The following is a 12,707-nucleotide window of genomic DNA, read 5'->3' as shown; positions in this document are numbered from 1 at the left end:
TGGAAGCAAGTAGCTTATGAAGTGGTGCGGCTATGGAGGCAAAGTTTTGTATGAATCGCCGAAAGTAAGAGGCGAGACCAAGGAAACTTCGCAAATCTTTCGGTTTGTCAGAGCGAGGGAAGCGAAGCACTGCAGCAGTTTTATCAGGGTCTGGACGAATTCCGTCCTTGCTTACAACATGACCGAGTACCTTGATAAATCTGCTGGCGAAATGGCACTTTTTGGTGTTAATTTGAAGACCAGCGCCCGCAAGACAAGTCAGGACCTCGTCCAAGCGTTGCAGATGTTGAGGAAACGTCGATGAAAAGACAACAATGTCATCGAGGTAACATAGGCAAGTCTTCCATTTCAGGCCACGCAGCACGGTGTCCATCATGCGCTCAAATTTGCGGGCGCATCGCATAGACCGAACGGCATAACATTGAATTCGTATAGGCCGTCCGGGGTTGCAAACGCAGTTTTTTCTTTATCATCTTCGTGCATGGGGATTTGCCAATAGCCGGAACGCAAGTCGAGGCTCGAAAAGTATTCAGCACTTTGTAAGGAATCTAGGGAATCGTCGATGCGTGGCATGGGGTATACGTCCTTCCTAGTGATCTTATGGAGTGCTCGGTAATCGACACAAAATCGTACGGAACCGTCTTTTTTACGCGCCAGAACGATGGGCGACGACCAAGGACTGGTTGAGGGTCGGATTATCTCCCGTAGGAGCATATCGTCTACGTTTTCTTCAGTGATTTTTCGTTCGGCTAGAGAGACGCGGTACGGACGGCGGTGCACAATGGATGTTCCGTCGGTCTGAATACGATGTCCTGTAGCGGTTGTCTGGCCCAGGGTGGATTAATGAACGTCAAAGGATTTTGCATGGTTTTCCAACAAATCAAGCAGCTGCTGCTTCTGTGAGTCTGTCAAGTCTTTGTTGATGGCTGCTGTAAAGGCCGAAGAAGCAGCATGATCTGCAGGATGGCCTTAAGAGGAGACAGGGGTAAGAGGCACAACGCACACAGGCTGCAGATCGGCAACGCAGGCGACAGTAGTGCCCCGTGGCAGTAAAATTTTATCTTGTGTGCTGTTGGTAGCAGCGAGGACAGTTGATCCATTGTTGAAGCGAGCCACACCTCATGCGAGAGCTATGGCTTTATTAAGGCATCGTGGTGATGGAGTGACCAAAATGTCACCAGAGTGACCAAAATGGACCAGGTTTTGTCCACCATCGTTGGACAAAACTGTAACTAATTGATGGTGGTAACTCGATGTCTACTGCAGCGATGAGTCGAAGTGGCCTGTAGGTTTCGTCGTTGAGCAAGTGGTCAGTGTCAGTAAAATGGACGACACGTTGGGCACAGCAAATAGCCGAAGAAGCAGAGGAAAGAAAGTCCCAGCCTAAAATGAGTTCTTGGGAGCATGGGGATAGCACAGCAAATTCTATATGATGAAGAATTTTGTCGATTAGTACACGGGCAGTACAGAGAGCGGAAGGGCGAATCATTGTTCCCTGGGCTGTAACCAGTGTCGGTCCATCATAAGGCGTCGGGACTTTTCGAAGACGGGCACACAAATCAGCACGAATAACAGAAAACGCAGCCCCAGTGTCCACCAAAGCATCATCGTCCACTCCCTCAACTGTGACCGCAATCATATTGTAGGGGCGCGCTGGAGGAATTGGAGTCCTGTGTTCGAATGCAGTTTGTCCTCCAAAAACTGCATCGCTTAGTTTTCCTGACGCCGATCAGAAGTAAGGGAAGCAGGCTGAAGAGGAGAAGAAGAGGGACGGTAAGGCGACGGTGAACGGCGTCGGGTTGATCGGTGACTACTGCGCAGTTCACCCGATGCTGGCGGAGATGGAGACCGACGCGGTGGTGACAAATAACGGCCGCCCTGGTACAAGGCTCCTGCGGTATAGTCCCGTTCGCGTATGTCATACCCTCGGCGCTCGTCTTGCTAGCGCTTGCGGCAAAAGCGTGCAATGTGACCACGATAGCGGCAATAATAGCACGTAGGCCGAGTCAATCGATAAGGAGGTTAGTAGCTTGCGCTAACTGCACCGGGAGAAAGAGCAGTCAGAGGGACAGATGACGGCTCAGGCCGTGGTGATTAAAAGCTCATAGGAAAGCTTGTGGGAGGTGCGGCAACAACCGATGCGTACGTTCGTGGCGGGGACGTCGAGCTGACGGTGCCTGGTGGCGCGGCGGCGGTGTGCGGGAACGATGGGAGAGTACGAGAGACAGTGGGCTGCAGGTTGGCCTTGTGGGTCATGGACGTGAGCTCTTCCCTGATGACATCCCGCAATGACGTTGAAGAAGACTGGATGGGACACACTGAAGGTAGTGTGAGTCCCATCGATTCTAATTCTTCGCGTATAATCACCCTTATCGTGTCTCGCAGGTTTGGATCAGTCGTAATACGGGCCGCGTCACTGTCTGGTTCTAGGCGCATAGACTCAAGTTTTTCGAGGCGCTGACAGGTTGTCGCAACGTCAGCAACGGTAGCCGGATTCTGGATTACAACGGCATTGAATGCGACGGGTGCAATTCCCTTAAGAAGCTGGCGCACCTTGTCTGATTCTGTCATTGGTGTGTCAACCCGGCGGCAAAGTGAAAGAACATCCTCGATGTAGGATGTATACGACTTCCCGATGTGCTGTTTCCGAGTCACGAGAGCTTTCTTTGCGAGATCCGAACGAACAGCCGGTGTGCCAAAGACATGGCGAAGCTGATCTTTGAAGGCTGACCAGTCGGAGATGTCGATGAAGTGGTTGAGGAACCACGTCTTTGCGACACCCGTGAGGTAGAATGACACGTGAGCGAGTTTGTAGGTGTTATCCCAACGGTTAGCAGCGCCGACACTTTCGAAATCATCCAGCCATTCCTCCACATCTTCCCCGCGCATACCAGCGAAGAGATGGGGCTCACGCTGGAGGCTGTTGATGACGTGAGAAGGCGCGGCACGTGGTGGAGAAGTGGGAACGGCTGCAGCACCGGCCTCATCTTGGTGCGACATATTTCATGACACCTGGCCCAAGCGGCGACCTGAACGTAGCTCCAGGGGGTAGAGTGGTCGAGAGGATGGCGGGGGATCTAACAGCACGCTCCACCACGTATGAAGTCTTGGTTTGGATTACCTTTTATTAGGCCCGAGGAACCGGCAGCCGACAGCTACGATGAATGAGCCAAGATGATGATGCTACGCGAAAACGATGAGGATGCATGAGCCACACATGATAATGATGATAATGTACCGGTGAAGAGGATGCGTATACTAAAGCCCCACAATATAATAACGGCTGAAACGTCTGAAAAAAGCTCTTCCCCCCCACACCGAACCGCCAGAGCCAGGAGGCGCCGTCTGGTCGGGAACAATGCGTTAGTAAAAGGAAGGATACACAGACCGATAACATCCTAAAGGTTAAAAGGAGAAAGGAGAGAGAGATGGAGGGGAAAGGGGAGGGAAGAGTGAAAGGGGGCGCCCGGGGCAGTCCACCTTATATTATCCTTTTTTCTTTTTTGTTTTCTTTTTCTTCTTTTTTCTTTCTTTTTTTCTTCTTTTTCTCGCTTTTTTCCTCTTTCTCTCTCTCACCCTATGATTGAAGATTGTATAAAACTCAGCACCAACAAACTGTACCCTCAATCCTGATGAAGGCCAGACTCTAGGCCGAAACGTCGAAATAAGCCACGTAGTGACCGCTCACGGAGGATATACTTGATACTGTAAAGAACTGTGACAGTCAGAACTATTATTTGAAACCAAGTAGGAGCGTAGGCCTAGCCAGCGAAAGCAGCGATAACGTCCGGCGCGAGCGCCTCGTGCTTAGCACTGACGATGTGTTTTCCGAGCTATGCATGACCCACTACATTCACCATTACATATTTCCCCCTCGCTGAAGACGGAGCGAAGTAGGTGTTCTAAGGTGTCGTGAGAACAAGTGGTTCGTGATATGGTTTCAGACGATCCACGTGTACGATTTTGCGTCCTCGGCGACGCCGCTCTGGAGTAGGTGTTAGGGTTTCGATGAGGTAGTTGACAGCGGAAGTTTTCTTTATGATGCGATAAGGCCCATGGGACCTGCTGACAAACTTTGTGGATGTACCAGGAGCAGCAGTGGGAGGCACCCACAGCCAAACAAGATGGTTGGGCGAAAACTGGTAGTAAGACCGTCCATCGTCGTGACGAAATTTTTGTAGCTCTTGTTCTTGTGCTGTAAGGGCGCGAGCGAATTGTCGACATTCTTCAGCATACCGAGCGGCTTCGGAAACTGGTGTTCCTTCGGATGAGTCGTGTCGGTAAGGGAGAATGGTGTCGATGAGAGATGACGGCTCTCGACCATAAAGTAACAAGAAGGAAAAAAAGCCTGTCGTCGCTTGAGGTGCCGTGTTGTAAGCGTACAATACGTAGGGAAGGATGAGATCCCAGTTGGAGTGGTCGGAGGTGACATACATAGAAATGTCGCCGAGAGTGCGGTTGAAACGTTCGGTCAAGCCGTTTGTTTGTGGCCGATATGCGGTAGTACAGCGGTAGATCACATGGCATTGAGCAAGAAGTTCTTTAATAACATCCGCGAGAAAGACGCGGCCTCGGTCGCTCAAAAGTTCACGTTGAGCGCCGTGACGGAAAACAAAACGTTACAGGAGGAAAGACGCAACGTCACGTGCCGTCGCGGCTGGTAGAGCGGCCGTTTCTGCATATCTCGTGAGATGGTCAATCGCTACAATAATCCAGCGATTCCCAGCTGATGTATATGGCAGAGGACTATAAAGGTCTATCCCAACCCGGTCGAATGGTCGCATTGGGCACGGTAACAGCTGCATTGGTGCAGTTGGACGGCTAGGATCGTGCTTGCGGCTTTGGCACTGTGTGCAAGACCGAATGTACTTTTGAAGGAATGTGTAAATGCCGTGCCAATAAAACCCAAAACGTAGCCTGGCATATGTTTTAAACAAACCGGCGTGTGCACACTGCGGATCGGCATGGAAAGCAGCACATATGCTGGCACGGAGATGCCTAGGTATGATGAGTAGCCATTTGTGGCCGTCAGGGTGGTAGTTGCGGCGATAAAGTATTCCATCACGGATGGCAAAGTGAGAGGCTTGTCGGTGTAGCGCTCGATGTGGCGGGTGGGAGAGTGTTTCAGATAGGTAATCCATCAGAGACGCAATCCACGAATCTTTGCGCTGCTCCACAGCCATGTCAATGGGTCTTGACAGTGGAAGTAAGATGTCTTGGATGGAGACACTCGCAATATCAGCAGAAACAGGCGGACGTGAAAGAGCATCGGCATCGGCATCGGCATGCTTTTGGCCTGAGCGATAAATGACACGGATGTCGTACTCTTGGATCCGTAAATCTCACTGTGCCAAGCGTCCGGAGGGATCCTTGAGGGAGGATAACCAGCAGAGCGCGTGGTGATCGGTAACAACATCGAAAGGGCGGCCGTACAGATAAGGTCGAAATTTGGTAATGGCCCAGATGATCGCTAGACATTCTTTCTCAGTGACCGAATAATTTGCTTCTGTGCTTGTAAGAGTGAGGCTCGCGTACGCAACAACATATTCTTGGTAACCAGGCTTTCGTTGGGCGAGTACAGCGCCAAGACCGACACCGCAAGCATCCGTGTGGATTTTTGTGGGAGTGCTTGAATCGAAATGTCGCAGTGTGGGTGGTGTTGTTAACAGTTCACGGAGCTTCGCAAAAGCACTGTCGCAGGCTGGAGACGACGCAGATTGATTACGGTCTCCCTTAAGTAGGTCTGTCAGAGATGCTATGATCGAGGCGAAATCCCAGATGAAGCGGCGGAAGTATGAGCAAAGCCCAATGAAACTACGCAGTTCCTTAAGAGACGAGGGCCTCGGGAACTCGCTAACAGCACGTAGCTTAGCGGGGTCAGGGAGAACGCCATCCTTCGACACGACGTGTTCGAGAATGGTCAGCTTGCGTGCTCCAAAGTGACACGCAAGTCCAAGTTTAGTTGGAAGCCAGCTGCAAAAAGGCAGCGTACAACCTGTTCCAAGCGACGAAGGTGCGTGGGAAAATCAGGCGAAAATACCACAACATCATCTAAGTAGCACAAACACGTGTTCCGTTTGAAGCCTCTTAAGATTGTGTCCATCATGCGCTCAAATGTTGCCGGCACATCATGCGCTCAAATATTGCCGGCACTTCTAAATTCACATATGAACCCCAAAAAGTGGATGGAAGGAAGGCCTCTGTGGTAGCTCAGTGGTTAGAACATCGAACGCGTTACTCGAAGGTCGTAGGTTCGATTCCTGCTCACGGCTGGTTATTTTTTCACCAACTTTTCTTTCTTCCTTATTACATTCCATTGGTTCTAATAACTTCCCCTATACATTCCTTGGCATTACTGTGTGTTAGATCTCATTAATATTGTGCCAAAACACGGAAAAACGAGCCCTTAGGCATACACTTCTTTTCCTTATTCATTAACGAGGGTCTCGTACTGGCAGACTTAGTGTCATTAGGTTGTATACGAGGGACTATTGATCAGCTGCCCACTCGTAATAAGTTCACGTGCTACGTGACGCCACAAATGCGCATAAAAGAGTGTTTCACACTTGTCGCTTGGCTTATAGATGGCACTGACTGACACTCCTACTTCTAAATTTACGTATGAACCCCAAAAAGTAGATGGAAGGAAGGACGCTGTGATAGCTCTGCGGTTAGAGCATCGAACGCGTTATTCGAAGGTCGTAGGTTCGGTTCCTGCTCATGGCTGGTTATTTTTTCACCCACTTTTCTTTCTTCTTATTTACATTCCATTAGTTTTAATACCTTCCCCTATACATTCCTTGGCATTACTGTCTGTTAGATCTCATTATTATTGTGTCAAAACACGGAAAAACGAGCCCTTAGGCATACACTTCTTTCCCTTATTCATTAACGAGGGTCTCGTACTGGCAGACTTGGTGTCATTAGGTTGTATACGAGGGACTATTGATCAGCTGCCCACTCGTAATAAGTTCACGTGCTACGTGACGCCACAAATGCGCATAAAAGAGTGTTTCACACTTGTCGCTTGGCTTATAGATGGCACTGACTGACACTCCTACTTCTAAATTTACATATGAACCCCAAAAAGTGGATGGAGGGAAGGACGCTGTGATAGCTCTGTGGTTAGAGCATCGAACGCGTCATTCGAAGGTCGTAGGTTCGGTTCCTGCTCATGGCTGGTTATTTTTTCACCCACTTTTCTTTCTTCTTATTTACATTCCATTGGTTTTAATACCTTCCCCTATACATTCCTTGGCATTACTGTCTGTTAGATCTCATTATTATTGTGTCAAAACACGGAAAAACAAGCCCTTAGGTATACACTTCTTTCCCTTATTCATTAACGAGGGTCTCGTACTGGCAGACTTGGTGTCATTAGGTTGTATACGAGGGACTATTGATCAGCTGCCCACTCGTAATAAGTTCACGTGCTACGTGACGCCAGAAATGCGCATAAAAGAGTGTTTCACACTTGTCGCTTGGCTTATAGATGGCACTGACTGACACTCCTACTTCTAAATTCACATATGAACCCCAAAAAGTGGATGGAAGGAAGGACGCTGTGATAGTTCTGTGGTTAGAGCATCGAACGCGTCATTCGAAGGTCGTAGGTTCGGTTCCTGCTCATGGCTGGTTATTTTTTCACCCACTTTTCTTTCTTCTTATTTACATTCCATTGGTTTTAATACCTTCCCCTATACATTCCTTGGCATTACTGTCTGTTAGATCCCATATATATATATATATATATATATATATATATATATATATAAATATTGTTTGATTAACACATGTTGATGAATGAAATGGTTAAGATGAGTTACCAACTTGCCCAGCAGTCCATGCTTTCCACGTCCATTCTGTGGGTCGCTTTTCTGCATTTCGACACTGCTTCTTTTATAGTGCCGCGCCGTAGTAATTGTGAGGAAGCAAACGCAACCGGCACTGAATGAAGGAAGCGCTTATTGGGGCGGACATGTGCCCGGTAAGAGCAAGTTTCAATGTACTAGAATGAACACTCACCGTACAATGATAACTGCGAGCACAGAAGCCCGCCACCGGTAGTCTGATCGTCCGGGGATGCTTTGTCTTGTATGCGTCAGTGATCGAACCATTCATCGTTTATTGATGGTGCCCACGTAATCTACCGAATACGTTGGTCAGTCGCGTTCTGCTCGTGATCTCAGTAGAGCAATCTAAAACCATCTGGAGGTTTCCCAAACATTGCTGCGCGACCTGGGACAGGCGGTGCTAATGGTTTTTGTACGTGAACTGAGATCTGTTAAAAGTAGTAACCATGTACGTGCGTGTGGCAATATACGCTAACTTTGGTCTGCGAACGACGATCTGGTATAGTACGCAGGCATGTATGTCTCAATCGCCACCACCCCATTTGCGTTGAGAATCCTCCCAAGTTGTGGCTGGAATTTGCTGCTGAGCCACTCTGCCGAAGATTATGAGAGCTGGTGCCGTTAGTAGGAAGTGTGGACTTGACGCTTAAACTTCTTGTTAGACCGGCCGGCTGAACAAGCTTATTACTGAGCAACAGGTTGCTATTCTTTACAGCGATATACTTCACCCACTTCTTATTAAACCTTAGCAATTGCGATTAGGCTCACCGGTAACGCCCTGGCAGCGGATGAAGCCAGAGGAATAATGCTGCCATTCAATTTCTAGTACTTTAAACTCATGAAGATCTAATGTGTATTCAATGCCTCAGTCAATAACGAATAAGCTTCCAGCTGAAGTACCTTTGGACAAGGCGATAAAAAACTTTGGCGAATGAAGAGTGCCGTGATTGTGGGTCAGCATTCCGAGTGTTAGGAAACAATCAAACGGGCAGCGAGGGGGGGGGGGCATGTTATTGTAGCCACAGAATGAACACAGCCGAGGACAGTCTCCAAGCCTTTGTTTCTACAGTGCTATTCATGTCTTCATCATCAGTAGACATAAGGTATACATAAGTACGCATTCTTCGTTATCACCCTCGTTGATCTGGCTTCACATAACAATACTCGTCAAACTTCACCTCTCACAAAGCAAGAATGACCCTATTTTCCAGTGATAAAAATAATTTATCAATAAAGTGTCACTGGACCCAACGAATAAAGAAGCAGACTTGTCTTCCTCAAGGCCTCTGTGAGTTGAGAAAAAAACGAGACCACTCGTTGAAGTGTGGGCTTTCGTGACATTCTCCGTTCGAAAATTTCTCATTCATTGTAGCCTTTGTCATCGCCTGAATTTATCTTCCTTTGAGAGTATTCCACAAAATAGTGTAAGAAAGTAGCGCTCACCTGCGACACCCGAGACATTATGAAAGCTCTCCGGCACACTTTTGAATGTCACGGGCTGGACAGCTGGAAACCGTTCTGCCCTGTTGTGTCGTAAGGAGCCAGCCGGCAATGTCGAAACGCTCTCGAAAGCTCGCACTATGATGGGGATATGTGGATGACGTGGCTGCAGGTGCACTAGCGTGCACGTGACAACAGGTACGAATTCGCAACACGTTGTACCGGAACGGCTGTTTGGGCATGAAAATATAAGCATTCTAGGAAAAACTTCTATAATGCTTTCTGGCACAGGGGGTTGGTTGGGTTCATGACATACATCATGCCTTAACTATCGAGCACAAGTGTTCTCTGTAAAGCAGCAGCAGCGGTACGTGAAAAAACTAAGACAATATTTTAAATGCGAATATCTATCTATCTATCTATCTATCTATCTATCTATCTATCTATCTATCTATCTATCTATCTATCTATCTATCTATCTATCTATCTATCTATCTATCTATCTATCTATCTATCTATCTATCTATCTATCTATCTATCTATCTATCTATCTATCTATCTATCTATCTATCTATCTATCTATCTATCTATCTATCTATCTATCAACCTACGACATCTAGCTATCGTTCATTTTGATAATGGTATCGACACCAAACGTGGTATGGCATAACATGACTGTATGAAGAACATATTTGACTAGTCATAACATGAAGATCATTACATGTATGTCATGAATGTCGTGATTTACATTTAATAGTCCTGCAGCTCTTGCGGTGGTTTCTTTCACATGACATGTTGAAAAACGTGTATGGTATGACATCATTGCATGCCGAACACAAGCGACTGACCCTTACATAAAAATCATGACATGCGTGTCACGTGACAACATGACTACATGCCACGCACATGATGCGCTCGCGGCCCTTTCGCTAGCGTCACATATACGTAATTCGGTATTATGGTACGTGATGATAACGATGATACAGTTTTATCTATGAAAAAAAAGAAAAAAAGGGAGGAGAGAACGTCAAAGGTGGTTTGCCCCTTCCAGGACATTAGTGGCCGCTCTAGCTCCGGCTTGATCCAGGAAACCCCTTTGGGTCTTCAGGTCAGGTCGGGCGAGGACGGCTTCCCAAGGTTCCCCCAGTAGCGTGAGTATCAGAGGCGTGAATGGATGACGAAGGCATGTGACTGGTGCAAACATTATAATCATTAGTGTGTCATGTGAAAACATGACTACATACCACAGTCAAGGCGCTAATACATCGCGACGTGACGTGGTGCGCGTGCACCGGCATTCATTTCGACGCGTCACACCAGCGTTGCCACGCCAGGCGCTAGTCTTGTCATATACTCGCACGCGCGCTGTGCTGCGTTGACTTGGCGCATGCGCGTTTCAGCACGTCCGGCGTCCCTACATCACGAAAAGATAGAGACGCAGTGTTGTCTGGGTAATGCATTGGCGCGAAATGCAGCATTTCGCAATTTGCATCGGTTGCCATCGGGTCGCGCCGACGGACGCTTGTCGCACCCGTAGCGTCTGGCGTCGGAGTGCTCAAGTTTCGCTTACGTAGGGTCGCTGTGCCCAGCGTGCGCACGCGTCAACGCTACATTGGAGTATATTGGGCTCTTCATGATGCGCTCGTGGCCATTTTGCTAACTCCACATATACCAAATTAGGTGTTACGTGACGTCAATGAAGGACGAAAATATGTGACTGGTGCAAACATGGTAATGCTTCCAAGCGTGTCATTTAAGGATATGACAACATACTACGCTCATAGCGTGCTCGCGGCCGTTTCGCTAATTTCCAGGCGGTCGCAATGCTATACATATCAGGAACACAAGCTTTGCCGAGGTAGTGGTAGATCAAAAACTTGCTCGATAATTTAATTCTATCTTTCCGTGTTATTTTCAGGTTTCTGACTACCTGGTTGTAGGCCTGTTTCAAAGCGCTCGATGCTGGCGCGGTTGGCACGAAGTCACTTCTTTAGTTCAGAAAATATTAGCTCGCTTTTAGTATGCTACTGAAAATAGGTCAATTGTGGGTGCCTAGAATACGTACAAACTACCAATCGACCATTGTAAAACACGCAAACGACCTAAGTATTTTGAGATGTTATTTTGATTACCAAATTATTATTAACTGAATATCACCAGAAAACACTGGCGATTGCTCTATCTTACTGAAGACAAGATCATCACTCGTTATCATCAAGATCATCACTCGTTCTCGGACTGTGTTACTCCACTGCACGCCGAAATTCTCTCCCAATGACCAGCAGTTGACCTTTCCTGCGCGAGCTGCTTCCATTATCTCGCTGCACGCTCCAAAATTCTGATCAAATACTCATTTTTGTTCCCGTAGCTCGATCTTGTTTTAAAGCGACCGTGTTATAAAGCTTCGTTTGCGGAAATTATGCCGGCCATAGAGCTTCCTAGAAAATCACTACAGGAAACTCTGGCGCTGGTGTCTATAGGAGTTGCAACACATGGTGCTTCAGCAAGCATGAAAATAATGGGTAGTACATGGATATGTGGCACATATTCATGTTAAGCCACGTCTTCTTCGTACTTGTCCTGACCAAGTGTCTTGTCACTGCTTCTTTGTCCTCGCCTCTGGCACATACGTGCGAGAATATCAAAGGGGATTTAGTTTTTCCTTCACGGATCAACTCACTATCATCAAATAAGCACATAAGGAGGGAAATAAAATGCAAAACCACCACAAGTAAGTAAATCTTCTTACAATTTTGTGGGAAAATAGTACGCAGCATTGTGTGTAATGCATCATGGCTTTTTTAGGCTTCATGAGTACTCAGAAAGTGACAAATACACTTGCTTGTAAACACGAAGCCCTTGGTAACAGATGAAAGAAAAAAAAACATCACAAGTGCTGCGGAGTACCTTTGTAGCTACTGCGTGGTGCGAACAGTCAACTCCAAGTTCACTGGTTCCCAACTAATATGAATGGTTTCGAAGTGGCTTAAGTATACGTGCACATTCGAGCTCACCCAGCTGTTCAGGGTATTAAGGCAGTGGTTATGATCAGGATGGTGAAACACTGGCGGGATTTTTCTGTAGGCGGTAAATAGGACTTCATGTCTTCTGATAAATCGGAAAAAAATATGACAGCCACTCGCCGGTAAAATAGATTATCTTTTGGATTTATCTCATATAAGCCCCGATTCGAAAAAGGTATTTGCGAAGTTGACAATGATCAATTGAAAACAGCCACTGCCATCAGCGGCAGCAACGTCATATAGTATGCTTGCGTCAGGCACCTTCGAAAGTCGGCATCGGGTAATCGCTAAATTATACTCTTTGTAGATTCAACAAAGAAGGCGAAGTGTCTCTCTGACACAACGGTGAGTCCTTCAGTTTTTGTATTTTTGTGGATAACATAGTTTTCAC

At 47.3% G+C, this 12,707-nt stretch overlaps 1 protein-coding gene across 1 annotated transcript in view; it reads right to left on the bottom strand.

Moving 5' to 3' along the window:
• LOC142800151 (lactosylceramide 4-alpha-galactosyltransferase-like) overlaps positions 1–9,422 on the bottom strand; it is a 44,696-nt gene extending 35,274 nt beyond the window's left edge. Inside the window, exon 1 of the mRNA XM_075887466.1 lies at positions 9,297–9,422. Coding sequence (XP_075743581.1) covers positions 9,297–9,314 — 18 coding nt within the window. The 5' untranslated portion in view covers positions 9,315–9,422. The remainder of the gene's footprint in view (positions 1–9,296) is intronic.
• Positions 9,423–12,707: the final 3,285 nt, after the last annotated feature.

The sequence above is a fragment of the Rhipicephalus microplus genome, chromosome 1, assembly GCF_043290135.1.
Source record: "Rhipicephalus microplus isolate Deutch F79 chromosome 1, USDA_Rmic, whole genome shotgun sequence".
Lineage (NCBI taxonomy): Eukaryota > Metazoa > Arthropoda > Arachnida > Ixodida > Ixodidae > Rhipicephalus > Rhipicephalus microplus.
This window is presented reverse-complemented; position numbering and strand designations above follow the sequence as displayed.